Source organism: Oncorhynchus nerka, linkage group LG20 (assembly GCF_034236695.1).
Source record: "Oncorhynchus nerka isolate Pitt River linkage group LG20, Oner_Uvic_2.0, whole genome shotgun sequence".
NCBI lineage: Eukaryota > Metazoa > Chordata > Actinopteri > Salmoniformes > Salmonidae > Oncorhynchus > Oncorhynchus nerka.
This window is the reverse complement of record NC_088415.1, coordinates 95,217,735-95,241,994: the sequence shown is the minus strand read 5'-3', so window position 1 is coordinate 95,241,994 and position 24,260 is coordinate 95,217,735. Positions and strand designations below refer to the sequence as shown.

The window sequence follows — 24,260 nt, the reverse complement described above, 5'->3', positions numbered from 1 at the left end:
TATTACCACTGATTAGACCGTATTACCACCCTACCACTGATTAGACCGTATTACCACTGATTAGACCGTATTACCACCCTACCACTGATTAGACCGTATTACCACCCTACTGTTGATTAGACCGTATTACCACTGATTAGACCGCATTACCACCCTACCACTGATTAGACCGTATTACCACCCTACTGCTGATTAGACCGTATTACCACCCTACCACTGATTAGACCGTATTACCACTGATTAGACCGTATTACCACTGATTAGACCGTATTACCACTGATTAGACCGTATTACTACCCTACTGCTGATTAGACCGTATTACCACTGATTAGACCGTATTACCACTGATTAGACCTTATTACCACCCTACCACTGATTAGACCGTATTACCACCCTACCACTGATTAGACCGTATTACCACTGATTAGACCGTATTACCACCCTACCACTGATTAGACCGTATTACCACCCTACCACTGATTAGACCGTGTTACCACCCTACCGCTGATTAGACCGTATTACCACCCTACCACTGATTAGACCGTATTACCACCCTACCACTGATTAGACCGTATTACCACTGATTAGACCGTATTACCACCCTACCGCTGATTAGACCGTATTACCACCCTACCACTGATTAGACCGTATTACCACTGATTAGACCGTATTACCACCCTACCACTGATTAGACCGTATTACCACCCTACCACTGATTAGACCGTATTACCACCCTACTGCTGATTAGACCGTATTACCACCCTACCGCTGATTAGACCGTATTACCACCCTACCACTGATTAGACCGTATTACCACCCTACCGCTGATTAGACCGTATTACCACTGATTAGACCGTATTACCACCCTACCACTGATTAGACCGTATTACCACCCTACCACTGATTAGACCGTATTACCACCCTACCGCTGATTAGACCGTATTACCACTGATTAGACCGTATTACCACCCTACCACTGATTAGACCGTATTACCACCCTACCACTGATTAGACCGTATTACCACCCTACCACTGATTAGACCGTATTACCACCCTACCGCTGATTAGACCGTATTACCACCGTACCGCTGATTAGACCGTATTACCACCCTACCGCTGATTAGACCGTATTACCACTGATTAGACCGTATTACCACTGATTAGACCGTATTACCACCCTACCACTGATTAGACCGTATTACCACCCTACCACTGATTAGACCGTATTACCACCCTACCACTGATTAGACCGTATTACCACCCTACTGCTGATTAGACCGTATTACCACCCTACTGCTGATTAGACCGTATTACCACCCTACTGCTGATTAGACCGTATTACCACCCTACTGCTGATTAGACCGTATTACCACTGATTAGACCGTATTACCACCCTACCGCTGATTAGACCGTATTACCACCCTACCGCTGATTAGACCGTATTACCACTGATTAGACCGTATTACCACCCTACCGCTGATTAGACCGTATTACCGCCCTACCACTGATTAGACCGTATTACCACCCTACCACTGATTAGACCGTATTACCACCCTACCACTGATTAGACCGTATTACCACCCTACCACTGATTAGACCGTATTACCACCCTACCACTGATTAGACCGTATTACCACCCTACCGCTGATTAGACCGTATTACCACTGATTAGACCGTATTACCACCCTACCACTGATTAGACCGTATTACCACTGATTAGACCGTATTACCACCCTACCACTGATTAGACCGTATTACCACCCTACTGTTGATTAGACCGTATTACCACTGATTAGACCGTATCACCACCCTACCGCTGATTAGACCGTATTACCACTGATTAGACCGTATTACCACCCTACCACTGATTAGACCGTATTACCACTGATTAGACCGTATTACCACCCTACCACTGATTAGACCGTATTACCACCCTACTGCTGATTAGACCGTATTACCACCCTACCACTGATTAGACCGTATTACCACTGATTAGACCGTATTACCACTGATTAGACCGTATTACCACTGATTAGACCGTATTACTACCCTACTGCTGATTAGACCGTATTACCACTGATTAGACCGTATTACCACTGATTAGACCGTATTACCACCCTACCACTGATTAGACCGTATTACCACCCTACCACTGATTAGACCGTATTACCACTGATTAGACCGTATTACCACCCTACCACTGATTAGACCGTATTACCACCCTACCACTGATTAGACCGTGTTACCACCCTACCGCTGATTAGACCGTATTACCACCCTACCACTGATTAGACCGTATTACCACCCTACCACTGATTAGACCGTATTACCACTGATTAGACCGTATTACCACCCTACCGCTGATTAGACCGTATTACCACCCTACCACTGATTAGACCGTATTACCACTGATTAGACCGTATTACCACCCTAACACTGATTAGACCGTATTACCACCCTACCACTGATTAGACCGTATTACCACCCTACTGCTGATTAGACCGTATTACCACCCTACCACTGATTAGACCGTATTACCACCCTACTGCTGATTAGACCGTATTACCACCCTACCACTGATTAGACCGTATTACCACCCTACCGCTGATTAGACCGTATTACCACTGATTAGACCGTATTATCACTGATTAGACCGTATTACCACCCTACCACTGATTAGACCGTATTACCACCCTACCACTGATTAGACCGTATTACCACCTTACCACTGATTAGACCGTATTACCACCCTACCACTGATTAGACCGTATTACCACCCTACCGCTGATTAGACCATATTACCACTGATTAGACCGTATTACCACCCTACCGCTGATTAGACCGTATTACCACCCTACCGCTGATTAGACCGTATTACCACCCTACCGCTGATTAGACCGTATTACCACTGATTAGACCGTATTACCACCCTACCACTGATTAGACCGTATTACCACTGATTAGACCGTATTACCACTGATTAGACCGTATTACCACCCTACCACTGATTAGACCGTATTACCACCCTACCACTGATTAGACCGTATTACCACCCTACTGCTGATTAGACCGTATTACCACCCTACTGCTGATTAGACCGTATTACCACCCTATTGCTGATTAGACCGTATTACCACCCTACCACTGATTAGACCGTATTACCACTGATTAGACCGTATTACCACCCTACTGCTGATTAGACCATATTACCACCCTACTGCTGATTAGACCGTATTACCACCCTTCCGCTGATTAGACCGTATTACCACCCTACCGCTGATTAGACCGTATTACCGCCCTACTGCTGATTAGACCGTATTACCACTGATTAGACCGTATTACCACTGATTAGACCGTATTACCACTGATTAGACCGTATTACCACCCTACCACTGATTAGACCGTATTACCACTGATTAGACCGTATTACCGCTGATTAGACCGTATTACCACCCTACCACTGATTAGACCGTATTACCACCCTACCACTGATTAGACCGTATTACCACTGATTAGACCGTATTACCACCCTACCACTGATTAGACCGTATTACCACCCTACCACTGATTAGACCGTATTACCACTGATTAGACCGTATTACCACCCTACCACTGATTAGACCGTATTACCACCCTACCGCTGATTAGACCGTATTACCACTGATTAGACCGTATTACCACCCTACCGCTGATTAGACCGTATTACCACTGATTAGACCGTATTACCACCCTACCACTGATTAGACCGTATTACCACCCTACCACTGATTAGACCGTATTACCACTGATTAGACCGTATTACCACCCTACCACTGATTAGACCGTATTACCACCCTACCACTGATTAGACCGTATTACCACTGATTAGACCGTATTACCACCCTACCACTGATTAGACCGTATTACCACCCTACCGCTGATTAGACCGTATTACCACTGATTAGACCGTATTACCACCCTACCGCTGATTAGACCGTATTACCACTGATTAGACCGTATTACCACCCTACCACTGATTAGACCGTATTACCACTGATTAGACCGTATTACCACCCTACTGCTGATTAGACCATATTACCACCCTACTGCTGATTAGACCGTATTACCACCCTTCCGCTGATTAGACCGTATTACCACCCTACCGCTGATTAGACCGTATTACCGCCCTACTGCTGATTAGACCGTATTACCACTGATTAGACCGTATTACCACTGATTAGACCGTATTACCACTGATTAGACCGTATTACCACCCTACCACTGATTAGACCGTATTACCACTGATTAGACCGTATTACCGCTGATTAGACCGTATTACCACCCTACCACTGATTAGACCGTATTACCACCCTACCACTGATTAGACCGTATTACCACTGATTAGACCGTATTACCACCCTACCACTGATTAGACCGTATTACCACCCTACCACTGATTAGACCGTATTACCACTGATTAGACCGTATTACCACCCTACCACTGATTAGACCGTATTACCACCCTACCGCTGATTAGACCGTATTACCACTGATTAGACCGTATTACCACCCTACCGCTGATTAGACCGTATTACCACTGATTAGACCGTATTACCACCCTACCACTGATTAGACCGTATTACCACCCTACCACTGATTAGACCGTATTACCACTGATTAGACCGTATTACCACCCTACCACTGATTAGACCGTATTACCACCCTACCACTGATTAGACCGTATTACCACTGATTAGACCGTATTACCACCCTACCACTGATTAGACCGTATTACCACCCTACCGCTGATTAGACCGTATTACCACTGATTAGACCGTATTACCACCCTACCGCTGATTAGACCGTATTACCACTGATTAGACCGTATTACCACCCTACCACTGATTAGACCGTATTACCACCCTACCGCTGATTAGACCGTATTACCACCCTACCACTGATTAGACCGTATTACCACTGATTAGACCGTATTACCACCCTACCACTGATTAGACCGTATTACCACCCTACCACTGATTAGACTGTGTTACCACCCTACCGCTGATTAGACCGTATTACCACCCTACCGCTGATTAGACCGTATTACCACCCTACCACTGATTAGACCGTATTACCACTGATTAGACCGTATTACCACCCTACCGCTGATTAGACCGTATTACCACCCTACCGCTGATTAGACCGTATTACCACCCTACCGCTGATTAGACCGTATTACCACCCTACCGCTGATTAGACCGTATTACCACCCTACCGCTGATTAGACCGTATTACCACTGATTAGACCGTATTACCACCCTACCGCTGATTAGACCGTATTACCACCCTACCGCTGATTAGACCGTATTACCACCCTACCACTGATTAGACCGTATTACCACCCTACCGCTGATTAGACCGTATTACCACCCTACCACTGATTAGACCGTATTACCACCCTACCACTGATTAGACCGTATTACCACCCTACCACTGATTAGACCGTATTACCACCCTACCACTGATTAGACCGTATTACCACCCTACCACTGATTAGACCGTATTACCACTGATTAGACCGTATTACCACCCTACCACTGATTAGACCGTATTACCACTGATTAGACCGTATTACTGTATTATTATTCTAAAATGGATTAAATTGTACCCCCCCCGCATCACTCTATACACAATAACCCACAAAAACAGGTTATTAGATTTTTTTTGTGCAAACGTATTAAATATTTAAAAACTGAAATAACGTTTACATAAGTATTCAGACCCTTTACTGAGTACTTTGTTGAAGCATCTTTGGCAGTGATTACAGTCTCGGTCTTCTTTGGTGTGGCGCTACAAGCTTGGTACACCTGTATTTCGGGGAGTTTCTCCCATTCTTCTCTGCAGATCCTCTCAAGCTCTGTCAGGTTGGATGGGGAGCGTCGATATTTTCAGGTCTCTCCAGAGATGTTTGATCGGGTTCAGGTCCGGGCCCTGACTGGGCCACTCAAAATAATTCAGAAACTAGTCCTGAAGCCACTCCTGCGTTGTCTTGGCTGTGTGCTTAGGGTCGTAGACCTGTTGGAAGGCGAACCTTCGCCCCAGTCTCAGGTCCTGAGCGCTCTGGAGCAGGTTTTCATCAAGGATCTCTCTGTACATTGCTCCGGTCATCTTTCCCTTGATCCTGACTAGTCTCCCAGTCCCTGCCGCTGAAAAACATCCCCACAGCATGATGCTGCCACCACCATGCTTCACCGTAGGGATGGTGCCAGGTTTCCTCCAGACGTGACGCTTGGCATTCAGGGCAAAGAGTTCAATCTTGGTTTCATCAGACCAGAGAATCTTGTATCTCATGGTCTGAGAGTCCTTTAGGTGACTCTTGGTAAACTCCAAGTGGCCTGTCATGTGCCTTTTACTGAAGAGTGGCTTCCGTCTGGCCGCTTTACCATAAATGCCTGGTTGGTGGAGTGCTGCAGAGATGGTTGTCCTTGTGGAAGATTCTCCCATCTCCACAGAGGAACTCTTGGTCACCTCAGGTTCTTGGTCACCTCCCTGACAACGGCCCTTCTATTGAATAGCAAAGGGTTTGAATATGTAAATATAGTAGCTCTTTTTTTATTTTGAATACTTAGCAAAAATGTCTAAAAACCAGTTTTTGCTTTGTCATTATGGGGTATTGTGATGTCATTATGGGGTATTGTGATGTCATTATGGGGTATTGTGATGTCATTATGGGGTATTGTGATGTCATTATGGGGTATTGTGATGTCATTATGGGGTATTGTGTGTAGATTGATGAGGGACGTAAAAAAATATATATATACATTTTATAATAAGGCTGTAACATAACCAAATGCGGAATAAGTCAAGGGGTCTGAATACTTTCCGAATGCACTATATGAACCCTGATCTGTGACAAACTCTCAAATCTACATTATGAACTTTAAACTAAAGTTCATAACTACCTGTGGAGTCCTCTGTAGCTCATACAGACTGAGGTGTTACATTAAATGTGGTCCCTACCTGTGGAGTCCTCTGTAGCTCATACAGACTGAGATGTTACATTAAATGTGGTCCCTACCTGTGGAGTCCTCTGTAGCTCATACAGACTGAGATGTTACATTAAATGTGGTCCCTACCTGTGGAGTCCTCTGTAGCTCATACAGACTGAGGTGTTACATTAAATGTGGTCCCTACCTGTGGACTCCTCTGTAACTCATACAGACTGAGGTGTTACATTAAATGTGGTCCCTACCTGTGGAGTCCTCTGTAGCTCATACAGACTGAGGTGTTACATTAAATGTGGTCCCTACCTGTGGAGTCCTCTGTAACTCATACAGACTGAGTTCCCAGGTCTTACTGAGGGGTTGCACCCCGTTCGTCTGCACTGTCTGCGTCATAGTCCCAATCTGGAATAAAAAAAAACATCATAATTAAAATGGATCAAAAACACATCCATCTCTCTCACAGATGCTTACTTTTGGTCAGCACTGTTTAACAAAATGTTTTGATTTCATGTGCAGAAAAGAGAAACAGAGAAGCATGATAAGATAGGTCAATTAGATCATCCGGGGAATGGAAAACAAAAATAACTTAAACATTGCAGTGATGTCAAATCACTGTTTTGTTGCAGATGCAAAGTTTGGTAACAGAATGACGGAAACAACAGCACAAACTCTATTTATTTATGTTACCAAACATTGGATCTGCACTGTTCTTCAAATGTGAAATGTGATTTTGTTACATTTACTGTGGAAATGGTTAAAAAGAGGTCAATGTACATTGAGTGCTTAGGCTTTGGCTTAAATTTGCCATCATTGGTTTGAGTTTGATACCCTTTTAAAAGATACCCATACCCTTTTAAAAGATAAAAATCTGAGTCTCAGCATCACTCGGTTACCATGGAATTTCCCTTCGACAGCATCTGGTTTGACAGTTAGCTAGGATTCATATCTATATATATATATATTTAATTTTTTGCCTCCAAAAGCACATTAAATTAGCGAGCAACCCGGAGTACAATCATACCAATGAATACTTTAATCTATTTTGGGAGGCAACGGTCTTAAAAATGAATGTATTTTATATATCCAGTTGTATGTCCCAGACAGTGGAACAATACATTATTAGCTTGCTAGCACAGCATTAGCAGAGCTAGCAGAGCATTAGCAGAGCATTAGCAGAGCTAGCAAAGCATTAGCAGAGCTAGCACAGCATTAGCAGAGCATTTGTCTTTGTGTTGAATTATAGCTGCTAACGTTACAGATGTGCGCATACAGAATCGCCTGGATAAAAAGCTACTATATAGCCCTGAACTTTTGATTTTTGTTTTACTTCTAATCATATCCATGCATAATGCCTATGCGCAACAAGATGTGCTGTTTTATGTATATTATTCTGCATTATCACTAGAAACCCCCCCCCCCCCCCCAACAGAAAGACAGGTTATCCGGCTAACTAAAGGTTAGCTACAGTAGCTACAACGGAGCCTCACCACCAATCAACGATGCACTAATATACGATCTATTCTTCAGATGTACCATTAGCTAATTCACCCGTTTTATCGTTACTGTAGTCGTCTAGCTATGAAGCTGAACAAAAACAATCAAATATCACCGAAACGTGTTTTGTTTATGTACTTACATGCTGTGTTGTGGATACAGACTATGCAGCCAGCGCGTTCCCGTTCTGGCGATTTCAATATGGCGGATGTTTTTGCCGTCGCAGTGTGTTTCGGGAAATGTAGGCAAACTGGCCAACAAAAAATAATCATAAAATTTGCCCCTTGAATTCTTGTTCCGCGAAACGAGAGGGATAGCTGGGCTACAAAATCTGTCTTCTCCAGCAGGCGACGTTTTTTTCTTCTTCTTTCCGCTCATCAAGCGATTCGTTTTTGTATGGCGGTCAATGAGAGATCACCGAGTTTTATTGACAAAATAATGTAAGGGCTTATTTGATCAAATATACGTTTCGTTATGCTTAGGTTGTTACAAGTGTACCGATATAAGTAGGACACGTGATATCCTGGCAACTTTGAGAACAAATACTTTATATCGGAGTTTTGCCTGTTGTTCACAACATATCCGATTTATTCTTTGCTGGAATTGTCCCAGTTGAAGCTCCAGATTGCCTTCTATTTTTGAATATATTTATTTTCATTAGCTAGGTTTCCAAATAATTTGCGACAGATATTCATACGGATATTCAAACATCTGCATAACACAATATGCACATTTTTTCAATAGAGATGTTTCGATCAAACTGACTTTTTGCGATAAAAGGTGGTGCGTGATGATGTAGTGCACATAAATATACATTTTAAATTCCCATGTATCAAATTAAAAATACAAATTAAATGTATTGCCATGTCATTGTTAACTCTACTGACGGGTTGGTAACAAAAACGGCACTCTAGCCAACAGCTCTGATACAGTGCGGAGAGGCTACCTATATGATGAGGTTATTATGGATAAGAGCGATGTTATTTGTATTTGTCAAAAGGCAGCCAAGTATCGATCATCAAGACAACTTCTGCACTACTCTAACCCTGGAAACCTCAACTTGCCTCTCTCGCACGGGACATTTCTGATCCCCAGCCCCATGGGCACCGCTACAATTAAACACATACCACTACTTTCTCCAATGCTACACATTCCTTTGTCTCATGCCTTTCTGTACACTTCACACATCTAGGAACCTCTCTCCTACACACTGCTGCTACATGCCCATAAGCTTGATACCTGTAACAACGTAAATGTATTCAGCACAAAAGCTCGTACAGGATAACTTGTATAGCCTAACAAAGTGATGTTAGGCTATACAAGTTATCTTGTGCGAGCTTTTGACTCAACATCTAAACTCAAAAGAACAGACAAGTCCACTGTTTCACCACTCGCGCCACCCTGTCTGCGTTGCACCAAACAACGAGCATCACAAACACCGGGAATCTTCCCCTTTAGTTGGCTAACTTTCATATGTACCTCTACCCCAATTAACAAAATTCACATCTCTTGCCCCAATTCATTTAACGTGGAGTGCCTGCGCCCTCTGACCAGCAGAAACACAAACTATTATCACAAGACCTCTTCTGGTTACCTTCACTGATTCCACAGCCCCCAACTGTTTTCGCCCACCCTGAATCAGCCAAAAGGCAAGGGTCCACTTTTCCCCAAAACTTCACTCCTACTGTGTCACAGACTCATCTTTATCCTGACTCTCGGTGCAAGCCTCGGGCTCCGATAACTTTACCGCACGTACCACCTCTGATACTTCACCCTCCTTCACTTCCATTTCTCCTCCTGTCTTCAAGCTCCCTCCTGCTTAAACTTTCTACCATTCTTCTTTAACAAACATCTCCCTTTCTTCTGCCATTTTAACAGACTCAAGATCACCCTCTTCCCCTCTCAGACCTCCTCTGCCTCTCTCTCTCTCAGACCTCTGCCTCTCTCTCTCGCAGACCTCCTCTGCCTCTCTCTCTCTCTAAGACCTCTTCTGCCTCTCTCTCTCTCAGACCTCCTCTGCCTCTCTCTCTCTCTCTCTCAGACCTCCTCTGCCTCTCTCTCTCTCTCTCTCTCAGACCTCCTCTGCCTCTCTCTCAGACCTCCTCTTCCCCTCTCTCTCTCTCAGAACTCCTCTGCCTCTCTCTCTCTCAGACCTCCTCTGCCTCTCTCTCTCTCTCAGACCTCCTCTGCCTCTCTCTCTCTCTCAGACCTCCTCTGCCTCTCTCTCTCTCTCAGACCTCCTCTGCCTCTCTCTCTCTCTCTGACCTCCTCTGCCTCTCTCTCTCTGACCTCCTCTGCCTCTCTCTCTCTCTCTGACCTCTGCCTCTCTCTCTCTCTGACCTCTGCCTCTCTCTCTGACCTCTGCCTCTCTCTCTGACCTCTGCCTCTCTCTCTCTCTCTGACCTCTGCCTCTCTCTCTCTCTCAGACCTCCTCTGCCTCTCTCTCTCTCTCAGACCTCCTCTGCCTCTCTCTCTCTCAGACCTCCTCTGCCTCTCTCTCTCTCAGACCTCCTCTGCCTCTCTCTCTCTCAGACCTCCTCTGCCTCTCTGTCTCTCTCAGACCTCCTCTGCCTCTCTGTCTCTCTCAGACCTCCTCTGCCTCTCTGTCTCTCTCAGACCTCCTCTGCCTCTCTCTCTCTCTCTCTGGTCTGGGGTATAGCCATGGGAGGGTGGGAGGGTCTGGGGGCAGGGGTGTAGCCATGGGAGGGTCTGGGGTGTAGCCATGGGAGGGTCTGGGGTGTAGCCATGGGAGGGTCTGGGGTGTAGCCATGGGAGGGTCTGGGGTGTAGCCATGGGAGGGTCAGGGGTTGTAGCCATGGGAGGGTCTGGGGTGTAGCCATGGGAGGGTCAGGGGTGTAGCCATGGGAGGGTCTGGGGTGTAGCCATGGGAGGGTCTGGGGTGTAGCCATGGGAGGGTCTGGGGGTCATGGGAGGTGGGGTGTAGCCATGGGAGGTCAGGGGTGTAGCCATGGGAGGGTCTGGGGGGGCAGGGGTGTAGCCATGGGAGGGTCTGGGGTGTAGCCATGGGAGGGTCTGGGGTGTAGCCATGGGAGGGTCTGGGGTGTAGCCATGGGAGGGTCTGGGGTGTAGCCATGGGAGGGTCTGGGGTGTAGCCATGGGAGGGTCTGGGGTGTAGCCATGGGAGGGTCTGGGGTGTAGCCATGGGGGGTCTGGGGTGTAGCCATGGGAGGGTCTGGGGTGCCATGGGAGGGCAGGGGTGTAGCCATGGGAGGGTCTGGGGTGTAGCCATGGGAGGGTCTGGGGGTGTAGCCATGGGAGGGTCTGGGGTGTAGCCATGGGAGGGTCTGGGGTGTAGCCATGGGGGTGTAGCCATGGGAGGGTCTGGGGGGTGTAGCCATGGGAGGGTCTGGGGGTGTGGGAGGGTCTGGGTGTAGCCATGGGAGGGTCTGGGGTGTAGCCATGGGAGGGTTAGCCATGGGAGGGTCAGGGGTGTAGCCATGGGAGGGTCAGGGGGGGGGAGGGTAGCCATGGGAGGGTCAGGGGTTGTAGCCATGGGAGGGTCTGGGGTGTAGCCATGGGAGGGTCTGGGGTGTAGCCATGGGAGGGTCTGGGGTGTAGCCATGGGAGGGTGGGGTGTAGCCATGGGAGGGTCTGGGGTGTAGCCATGGGAGGGTCTGGGGTGTAGCCATGGGAGGGTTGGGGTCTGGGGGGGTAGCCATGGGAGGGTCTGGGGTGTAGCCATGGGAGGGTCTGGGGGGTGGGAGGGCCATGGGAGGGTCTGGGGGGGTGTAGGGCCATGGGAGGGTCTGGGGTGTAGCCATGGGAGGGTTGGGGGTAGCCATGGGAGGGTCTGGGGTGTAGCCATGGGAGGGTCTGGGTTGTAGCCATGGGATGAGCCATGGGAGGGTCTGGGGGTAGCCATGGGAGGGTCTGGGGGGGTAGGTCCAAGTGCCATGGGAGGGTCTAGGGGTTAGCCATGGGAGGGAGAATGGGAGGGTTTGTATTTAGGGTCTTTTGGGATTTAGCCATGGGAGGGGAAATGGGATACCATTCAGACCCAGGGAGGGTCTGGGTTTTACATGGGAGAGCCATGGAGGGTCTAATCAGGGTCTGGGGGCAGGGGTGTAGCCATGGGAGGGTCAAACATGGGAGGGTCTGGGGTGTAGCCATGGGAGGGTCTGGGGTGTAGCCATGGGAGGGTCTGGGGTGTAGCATGGGAAGCCATGGGAGGGTCTGGGGGTAGCCATGGGAGGGTCTGGGGTGTAGCCATGGGAGGGTCTGGGGTGTAGCCATGGAGGGTCTGGGGGTAGCCATGGGAGGTCTGGGGTAGCCATGGGAGGGTCTGGGGTGTAGCCATGGGAGGGTCAGAGCCATGGGAGGGTATGGGGGTAACATAGCAACCACCTGGTCTGGGGTGTAGCCGGGTCTGGGGTAAGCCATGGGAGGGTCAGGGGTGTAGCCATGGGAAGCCACCTGGCAGACCGGAGGGTATGGTAACATAGGGCAGCCACCTGGCATGGGAGAGCCATGGGAGGGTATGGTAACATGGGAGGGTCAGCCATGGGACCTGGCAGTAGCCATGGGAGGGTATGGTAACATGGGAGCAACCACCTGGCAGACCGGGTATGGTAACATAGCAACCACCTGGCAGACCGGGTATGGTAACATAGCAACCACCTGGCAGACCGGGTATGGTAACATAGCAACCACCTGGCAGACCGGGTATGGTAACATAGCAACCACCTGGCAGACCGGGTATGGTAACATAGCAACCACCTGGCAGACCGGGTATGGTAACATAGCAACCACCTGGCAGACCGGGTATGGTAACATAGCAACCACCTGGCAGACCGGGTATGGTAACATAGCAACCACCTGGCAGACCGGGTATGGTAACATAGCAACCACCTGGCAGACCGGGTATGGTAACATAGCAACCACCTGGCAGACCGGGTATGGTAACATAGCAACCACCTGGCAGACCGGGTATGGTAACATAGCAACCACCTGGCAGACCGGTATGGTAACATAGCAACCACCTGGCAGACCGGGTATGGTAACATAGCAACCACCTGGCAGACCGGGTATGGTAACATAGCAACCACCTGGCAGACCGGGTATGGTAACATAGCAACCACCTGGCAGACCGGTATGGTAACATAGCAACCACCTGGCAGACCGGGTATGGTAACATAGCAACCACCTGGCAGACCGGTATGGTAACATAGCAACCACCTGGCAGACCGGGTATGGTAACATAGCAACCACCTGGCAGACCGGGTATGGTAACATAGCAACCACCTGGCAGACCGGGTATGGTAACATAGCAACCACCTGGCAGACCGGGTATGGTAACATAGCAACCACCTGGCAGACCGGGTATGGTAACATAGCAACCACCTGGCAGACCGGGTATGGTAACATAGCAACCACCTGGCAGACCGGGTATGGTAACATAGCAACCACCTGGCAGACCGGGTATGGTAACATAGCAACCACCTGGCAGACCGGGTATGGTAACATAGCAACCACCTGGCAGACCGGGTATGGTAACATAGCAACCACCTGGCAGACCGGGTATGGTAACATAGCAACCACCTGGCAGACCGGGTATGGTAACATAGCAACCACTGCTGGTGGTGAAGGAGACCAGACTACAGAGGTAAAGAGGGAGTTTACCTGCTGGTGGTGAAGGAGACCAGACAGAGGGAGTTTATGGTAACCAGACCACCAGAGGGAGACCGGGTATGGTAACATAGCAACCACCTGGAGGAGTTTACCTGGGTGGTAACACTGCTGGTGGGAGACCACCTACAGAGGGAGGTAACATAGTGAACCCAGACCAGAGGTATGGTAACAGGAGCAACCACCTGAAGGAGACCAGACTACAGAGGTAAAGAGGGAGGTATGGTAACATAGCAACCACCTGACCAGACCGGGTGCTGGTGGTAACATAGCAACCACCAGAGGGCAGACTGCTGGTGGTGGGAACATAGCAACCAAAGAGGAGTTTGCCTGGGTATGAAGGAGACCAGACTACAGAGGAGTTTACCTGCTGGTGGTGAAGGAGACCAGACGGAGTTTATGGTAACATAGCAACCAGAGGGAGCAGACCGGGTATGGTAACATAGCAGACCACAGAGGGAGCAGCTGGTGGGAATGACTACAGAGGAGTTTACCTGCTGGTGGTAACCATAGCAACCACCTGGCACCTGCTGGTGGTATGGTAACATAGCAACCACCTGGCAGACCGGGAATGGTAACATAGCAACCACCTGGGAGACCAGACTACAGGGTATGGTAACCTGCTAGTGACCAGGGACCAGACCGGAGTATGGTAACATAGCAACCACCTGGAGGTAAAGAGTTTACCTGCTGGTGGTAAGGAGACCAGACTACAGAGGAGTTTACCTGCTGGTGGGGAAGGAGACCAGACTACAGAGGTAAAGAGCAACCACCTGGCAGACAGAGGGGTTTATGGTAACATAGCAACCACCTGGCAGACCAGAGGGAGTATGGTGGGGAAGCAGACCACCTGGCAGACTGGGTTTACCTGCTGGTAACATAGCAACCACCTGGCAGACCGGGTATGGTGGTGAACAGAGCAGACCACCTGGCAGACCGGGTGGTGGGGAAACATAGCAGACCACCTGGAAGGAGACCGGGTATGGTAAATAGCAACCACCTGGCAGCTGGGCTGAAGGAACAGACAACAGAGGTAAAGAGGAGTTTACCTGCCTGGCAGACCGGAGTTTACCTGCTGGTGGTGAAGGAGACCAGATAGCAACCACCTGGCAGACCAGAGGTAAAGAGGGAGTTTACCTGCTGGTGGTGAAGGAGACCAGACTACAGAGGAGTTTACCTGCTGGTGGTGAAGGAGACCAGACTACAGAGGTAAAGGGAGTTTACCTGCTGGTGGTGAAGGAGACCAGACTACAGAGGGAGTTTACCTGCTGGTGGTGAAGGAGACCAGACTACAGACCTGCTGGTGGTGAAGAGGGAGTTTACCTGCTGGTGGTGAAGGAGACCAGACTACAGAGGGAGTTTACCTGCTGGTGGGGAAGGAGACCAGAGGTAAAGAGGGAGACTGGTGGTGAAGGAGACCAGAGGGAGTTTACCTGCTGGTGGTGAAGGAGACCAGACTGAAGAGGGAGTTTACCTGCTGGTGGGGAAGGAGACCAGACTACAGAGGAGTTTACCTGCTGGTGGTGAAGGAGACCAGACTACAGAGGTAAAGAGGGAGTTTACCTGCTGGTGGTGAAGGAGACCAGACTACAGAGGGAGTTTACCTGCTGGTGGTGAAGGAGAGACTACAGAGGAGTTTACCTGCTGGTGGTGAAGGAGACCAGACTACAGAGGTAAAGAGGGAGTTTACCTGCTGGTGGTGAAGGAGACCAGACTACAGAGGGAGTTTACCTGCTGGTGGTGAAGGAGACCAGACTACAGAGGTAAAGAGGGAGTTTACCTGCTGGTGGTGAAGGAGACCAGACTACAGAGGGAGTTTACCTGCTGGTGGTGAAGGAGACCAGACTACAGAGGGAGTTTACCTGCTGGTGGGGAAGGAGACCAGACTACAGAGGTAAAGAGGGAGTTTACCTGCTGGTGGTGAAGGAGACCAGACTACAGAGGTGAAGAGGGAGTTTACCTAAAGGGCTTTGTAGTTGAACACATACAAATGCATCTTTCTGAGCATATAAAGTGAGGTCCAACCTACCATTTGGTACAAGGTGCAATGGTGGGTGAGTGACACGGCATTTGTAATAAGGCGCAAGAATGCACTCCAGTTTGCTTACCGCCCCAATAGGTCCACTGACCACGCAATCGCCATCACACTGCCCTATCCCATCTGGACAAGAAGAATACCTATGTAAGAATGCTGTTCATCAACTACAGCTCAGCATTTAACATCATAGTACCCTCCAAACTCGTCATTAAGCTTGAGAACCTGGGTCACGACCCCGTCCTGTGCAACTGGGTCCCGGACATTGACGGGCCGCCCCCAGGTGGTGAAGGTAGGAAACAACATCTCCACCCCTCTGATCCTCAACACTGGGGCCCCACAAGGGTGCGTTCTGAGCCCTCTCCTGTACTCCCTGTTCACCCATGACTGCGTGGCCATGCACGCCTCCAACTCAATCATCAAGTTTGCAGATGACACAACAGTAGTGGGCCTGATTACCAACAACGACGAGACGGCCTACAGGGAGGAGGTGAGGGCCCTCGGAGTGTGGTGTCAGGAAAATAACCTCTCACTCAACGTCAACAAAACAAAGGAGATGATCGTGGGCTTCAGGAAACAGCGGAAGGAGCAGTCCACATCGACGGGACAGTAGTGGAGAAGGTGGACAGTAGTGGAGAAGGTGGAGAGTTAAAGTTCCTCGGCATACACATCATGGACAAACTGAAATGGTCCACCCACACAGACAGCATGGTGAAGGAGAATTGGGGAGGTTTGGCCAAGTTGCTGTGGGGATGCAGAGCTGTTGACCGGGGTGGAAAGTATGGCCAGCTGTAGAAAAATGCTTATTGAAATCCTCAATTATCGTAGATTTATCGGAGCCGGCCGTGACCGGGAGACCTATGAGCCAAAACACAATTGGCCCAGCGTCGTCCGGGTTAGAGGAGGGTTTGGTCGGCTGGGATGTCCTTGTCTCATCGCCCTCTAGCACGGTCGCCAGGTATACAGCGTTTCCTCCGACATATTGGCTGGCTTCCGGGTTAAGTGGGCATTGTGTCAAGAAGCAGTGCGGCTTGGCGGGGTTGTGTTTCGGAGGACTCGACCTTTGCCTCTCCTCAGTCCGTACGGGAGTTGCCACACGGCTAGCTGCTGAGCTTTCAGGTGCAAGGCTTTTTACTGTGTCACACGACTAGCTGCTGAGCTTTCGCTAGATTAGGTGCAAGGCTTAGGCCACAAGGCTTGCTATACTATCGACTAGTTTTTCCCACCTGGAAGGATACAATTACTAGCTCGCTCTCTAGTTTAGCTCAACCAACTTTTTATTTTATTTATTTATTTAACTAGGCAAGTCAGTTAAGAACAAAATGATTCTTTAAAATGACGGTCTACCAGAAGGCCTCCTGTGGGGACGAGGGATTAAATAAAAATATAGAACAAAACACACATCAATATAGAACAAAACACACATCAATATAGAACAAAACACACATCAATATAGAACAAAACACACATCAATATAGAACAAAACACACATCAATATAGAACAAAACACACATCAATATAGAACAAAACACACATCAATATAGAACAAAACACACATCAATATAGAACAAAACACACATCAATATAGAACAAAACACACATCAATATAGAACAAAACACACATCAAGACAAGAGAGACACCACAACACTACATAAAGAGAGACGTAAGACAACACAACATGGTAGCAACAAAACATGGTAGCAGCACAACATGGTAGCAGCACAGCATGGTAGCAGAACAACATGGTAGCAGAACAACATGGTAGCAACACAACATGGTAGCAACACAACATGGTAGCAGCACAACATGGTAGCAGCACAACATGGTAGCAACACGGTAGCAGCACAAAACATGCTACAAACATTAGGCACAGATAAGTGCACAGAGTGCAAGGTAGAGACAACAACACATCATGCAAAGCAGCCACAACTGTCAGTAAGAGTGTCCATGAATGAGTCGTTGAATGAAGAGATTGAGATAAAACTGTCCAGTTTGAGTGTTTGTTGCAGCTCGTTCCAGTCGCTAGCTGCAGCGAACTGAAAAGAGGAACGACCCAGGGATGTGTGTGCTTTGGGGACCTTTAACAGAATGTGACTGGCAGAACGGGTGTTGTTTGTGGAGGATGAGGGCTGCAGTAGATATCTCAGATAGGGGGGAGTGAGGCCTATGAGGGTTTTATAAATAAGCATCAACCAGTGGGTCTTGCGACGGGTATACAGAGATGACCAGTTTACAGAGGAGTATAGAGAGCAGTGATGTGTCCTATAAGGAGCATTGGTGACAAATCTGATGGCAGAATGGTAAAGAACATCTAGCCGCTCGAGAGCACCTTTACCTGCCGATCTATAAATTACGTCTCTGTAATCTAGCATGGGTAGGAGGGTCATCTGAATCAGGGTTAGTTTGGCAGCTGGGGTGAAAGAGGAGCGATTACGATAGAGGAAACCAAGTCTAGATTTAACTTTAGCCTGCAGCTTTGATATGTGCTGAGAGAAGGACAGTGCACTGTCTAGCCATACTCCCAAGTACTTGTATGAGGTGAGTACCTCAAGCTCTAAACCCTCAGAGGTAGTAATCACACCGGTGGGGAGAGGGGCATTCTTCTTACTGAACCACATGACCTTTGTTTTGGAGGTGTTCAGAACAAGGTTAAGGGCAGAGAAAGCTTGTTGTAGAGCGTTTAACACAACATCCAGGGAGGAGCCAGCTGAGTGTAAGACTATCATCTGCATATAAATGGATGAGAGAGCTTCCTACTGCCTGAGCTATGATGTTGATGTAAATTGAGAAAGGCATGGGGCTTAGGATCAAGCCTTGGGGTACTCCCGTGGTGACAGGCAGTGTTTGAGGCAGCATATGTTCTGACTTTATACACTGCACTCTCTGAGGTAGTTAGCAAACCAGGCCAAAGACCCTTCAGAGACACAAATACTCCTTAGCCGGCTCACAGGAATGGAATGGTCTACCGTATCAAAAGCTTTGGTCAAGTCAATAAAAAATAGCAGCTCAATATTGCTTAGAATCAAGGGCAATGGTGACATCATTGAGGACCTTTAACGTTGCAGTGACACATCCATAACCTGAGCGGATACCAGATTGCTTACCAGAGAGAATACTATAGACATCAAGAAAGCCAGTCAGTTGATTATTGACAAGTTTTTCCAACACTTTTGATAAACAGGGCAAAATAGAAATAGGCCTATAACAGTTAGGATCAGCTTGATCTCCCCCTTTAAATAAAGGATGAACTGTGGCTGCCTTCCAAGCAATGGGAACCTCCCCAGAAAGGAGAGACTAAAAGGTCAGAAAGGAGAGGTTAAAAAGGTCAGCGATAGGCTTGGCGATGATAGGGGCAACAACCTTAAAGAAGAAAGGGTCTAAACCATCTGACCCAGTTTAAGGAGCTCCTTTAGCACCTCAGACTCAGTGACCGCCTGCAGGGAGAAACTTTGTAGCGGGGCAGGGGAAAAAGAGGGAGGAGCATCAGGGAGTTACATTAGAAGTGGCGGGAGATGAGGAAATGTTGAACAGGTAAGGAGGCATGGCTGAGTCAAATAGGAATCCTGACTTAAGGAAGTGGTGATTAAAGAGCTCAGCCATGTGCTTCTAGTCAGTACCAACCACATCATCAACATTAAGGGACATGTGCTCCTTGTCAGTAACAACCACATCATCAACATTAAGGGACATGGGCTCCTTGTCAGTAACAACCACATCCTCAACATTAAGGGACATGGGCTCCTTGTCAGTAACAACCACATCAACATTAAGGGACATGGGCTCCTTGTCAGTAACAACCACATCAACATTAAGGGACATGGGCTCCTTGTCAGTAACAACCACATCAACATTAAGGGACATGGGCTCCTAGTCAGTAACAACCACATCATCAACATTAAGGGACATGGGCTCCTTGTCAGTAACAACCACATCATCAACATTAAGGGACATGGGCTCCTTGTCAGTAACAACCACATCAACATTAAGGCCTTGTGACATCAACAACCACATCAACATTAAGGGACATGGGCTCCTTGTCAGTAACAACCACATCAACATTAAGGGACATGGGCTCCTTGTCAGTAACAACCACATCAACATTAAGGGACATGGGCTCCTTGTCAGTAACAACCACATCAACATTAAGGGACATGTGCCTCTTGTCAGTAACAACCACATCAACATTAAGGGACATGGGCTCCTTGTCAGTAACAACCACATCAACATTAAGGGACATGGGCTCCTTGTCAGTAACAACCACATCATCAACATTAAGGGACATGGGCTCCTTGTCAGTAACAACCATCATCAACATTAAGGGACATGGGCTCCTTGTCAGTAACAACCACATCATCAACATTAAGGGACATCAGTAACAACCACATAAACATTAAGGGACATGGGCAACTTGTCAGTAACAACCACATCATCAACATTAAGGGACATGGGCTCCTTGTCAGTAACAACCACATCATCAACATTAAGGGACATGGGCTCCTTGTCAGTAACAACCACATCAACATTAAGGGACATGGGCTCCTTGTCAGTAACAACCACATCAACATTAAGGGACATGGGCTCCTTGTCAGTAACAACCACATCAACATTAAGGGACATGGGCTCCTTGTCAGTAACAACCACATCAACATTAAGGGACATGGGCTCCTTGTCAGTAACAACCACATCATCAACATTAAGGGACATGGGCTCCTTGTCAGTAACAACCACATCAACATTAAGGGACATGGGCTCCTTGTCAGTAACAACCACATCATCAACATTAAGGGACATGGGCTCCTTGTCAGTAACAACCACATCAACATTAAGGGACATGGGCTCCTTGTCAGTAACAACCACATCAACATTAAGGGACATGGGCTCCTTGTCAGTAACAACCACATCCTCAACATTAAGGGACATGGGCTCCTTGTCAGTAACAACCACATCAACATTAAGGGACATGGGCTCCTTGTCAGTAACAACCACATCAACATTAAGGGACATGGGCTCCTTGTCAGTAACAACCACATCCTCAACATTAAGGGACATGGGCTCCTTGTCAGTAACAACCACATCAACATTAAGGGACATGGGCTCCTTGTCAGTAACAACCACATCATCAACATTAAGGGACATGGGCTCCTTGTCAGTAACAACCACATCAACATTAAGGGACATGGGCTCCTTGTCAGTAACAACCACATCATCAACATTAAGGGACATGGGCTCCTTGTCAGTAACAACCACATCAACATTAAGGGACATGGGCTCCTTGTCAGTAACAACCACATCATCAACATTAAGGGACATGGGCTCCTTGTCAGTAACAACCACATCAACATTAAGGGACATGGGCTCCTTGTCAGTAACAACCACATCAACATTAAGGGACATGGGCTCCTTGTCAGTAACAACCACATCATCAACATTAAGGGACATGGGCTCCTTGTCAGTAACAACCACATCATCAACATTAAGGGACATGGGCTCCTTGTCAGTAACAACCACATCAACATTAAGGGAATGGGCTCCTTGTCATTAAGGGACATGGGCTCCTTGTCAGTAACAACCACATCAACATTAAGGGACATGGGCTCCTTGTCAGTAACAACCACATCATCAACATTAAGGGACATGGGCTCCTTGTCAGTAACAACCACATCATCAACATTAAGGGACATGGGCTCCTTGTCAGTAACAACCACATCATCAACATTAAGGGACATGGGCTCCTTGTCAGTAACAACCACATCAACATTAAGGGACATGGGCTCCTTGTCAGTAACAACCACATCAACATTAAGGGACATGGGCTCCTTGTCAGTAACAACCACATCATCAACATTAAGGGACATGGGCTCCTTGTCAGTAACAACCACATCAACATTAAGGGACATGGGCTCCTTGTCAGTAACAACCACATCAACATTAAGGGACATGGGCTCCTTGTCAGTAACAACCACATCAACATTAAGGGACATGGGCTCCTTGTCAGTAACAACCACATCATCAACATTAAGGGACATGGGCTCCTTGTCAGTAACAACCACATCAACATTAAGGGACATGGGCTCCTTGTCAGTAACAACCACATCAACATTAAGGGACATGGGCTCCTTGTCAGTAACAACCACATCATCAACATTAAGGGACATGGGCTCCTTGTCAGTAACAACCACATCATCAACATTAAGGGACATGGGCTCCTTGTCAGTAACAACCACATCAACATTAAGGGACATGGGCTCCTTGTCAGTAACAACCACATCAACATTAAGGGACATGGGCTCCTTGTCAGTAACAACCACATCATCAACATTAAGGGACATCCTTGTCAGTAACAAACATCAACATTAAGGGACATGGGCTCCTTGTCAGTAACAACCACATCATCAACATTAAGGGACATGGGCTCCTTGTCAGTAACAACCACATCAACATTAAGGGACATGGGCTCCTTGTCAGTAACAACCACATCATCAACATTAAGGGACATGGGCTCCTTGTCAGTAACAACCACATCAACATTAAGGGACATGGGCTCCTTGTCAGTAACAACCACATCATCAACATTAAGGGACATGGGCTCCTTGTCAGTAACAACCATCATCAACATTAAGGGACATGGGCTCCTTGTCAGTAACAACCACATCAACATTAAGGGACATGGGCTCCTTGTCAGTAACAACCATCATCAACATTAAGGGACATGGGCTCCTTGTCAGTAACAACCACATCATCAACATTAAGGGACATGGGCTCCTTGTCAGTAACAACCACATCATCAACATTAAGGGACATGGGCTCCTTGTCAGTAACAACCACATCAACATTAAGGGAACCAGTAACATCATCAACATTAAGGGACATGGGCTCCTTGTCAGTAACAACCACATCATCAACATTAAGGGACATGGGCTCCTTGTCAGTAACAACCACATCATCAACATTAAGGGACATGGGCTCCTTGTCAGTAACAAACATCATCAACATTAAGGGACATGGGCTCCTTGTCAGTAACAACCACATCATCAACATTAAGGGACATGGGCTCCTTGTCAGTAACAACCATCATCAACATTAAGGGACATGGGCTCCTTGTCAGTAACAACCACATCATCAACATTAAGGGACATGGGCTCCTTGTCAGTAACAACCACATCAACATCATGGGCCCTTGTCAGTAACAACCACATCATCAACATTAAGGGACATGGGCTCCTTGTCAGTAACAACCACATCATCAACATTAAGGGACATGGGCTCCTTGTCAGTAACAACCACATCATCAACATTAAGGGACATGGGCTCCTTGTCAGTAACAACCACATCAACATTAAGGGACATCAGTAACAACCACATCAACATTAAGGGACATGGGCTCCTTGTCAGTAACAACCACATCATCAACATTAAGGGACATGGGCTCCTTGTCAGTAACAACCACATCAACATTAAGGGACATGGGCTCCTTGTCAGTAACAACCACATCAACATTAAGGGACATGGGCTCCTTGTCAGTAACAACCACATCATCAACATTAAGGGACATGGGCTCCTTGTCAGTAACAACCACATCATCAACATTAAGGGACATGGGCTCCTTGTCAGTAACAACCACATCAACATTAAGGGACATGGGCTCCTTGTCAGTAACAACCACATCAACATTAAGGGACATGGGCTCCTTGTCAGTAACAACCACATCAACATTAAGGGACATGGGCTCCTTGTCAGTAACAACCATCATCAACATTAAGGGACATGGGCTCCTTGTCAGTAACAACCACATCATCAACATTAAGGGACATGGGCTCCTTGTCAGTAACAAACACATCATCAACATTAAGGGACATGGGCTCCTTGTCAGTAACAACCACATCAACATTAAGGGACATGGGCTCCTTGTCAGTAACAACCACATCATCAACATTAAGGGACATGGGCTCCTTGTCAGTAACAACCACATCATCAACATTAAGGGACATGGGCTCCTTGTCAGTAACAACCACATCAACATTAAGGGACATGGGCTCCTTGTCAGTAACAACCACATCATCAACATTAAGGGACATGGGCTCCTTGTCAGTAACAACCACAT

The 24,260-nt window shown here is 47.6% G+C and overlaps 2 protein-coding genes across 2 annotated transcripts in view; both read right to left on the bottom strand.

Annotated features, from left to right (window-relative positions):
• rnf2 (ring finger protein 2) overlaps positions 1-24,260 on the bottom strand; it is a 71,747-nt gene that overhangs the window by 29,198 nt on the left and 18,289 nt on the right. The window contains exon 2 of the mRNA XM_065006001.1: positions 7,290-7,385. Coding sequence (XP_064862073.1) covers positions 7,290-7,376 — 87 coding nt within the window. The 5' untranslated portion in view covers positions 7,377-7,385. The remainder of the gene's footprint in view (positions 1-7,289; positions 7,386-24,260) is intronic.
• On the bottom strand, positions 11,975-14,671 carry LOC135563132 (uncharacterized). The gene is made up of 4 exons (XM_065006110.1): positions 14,618-14,671; positions 14,219-14,249; positions 12,496-12,949; positions 11,975-12,401 (listed from the first exon to the last, which is right to left on the bottom strand). The coding sequence occupies exons 1-4, from the start codon at positions 14,669-14,671 to the stop codon at positions 11,975-11,977; spliced, it is 966 nt and encodes a 321-aa protein (XP_064862182.1).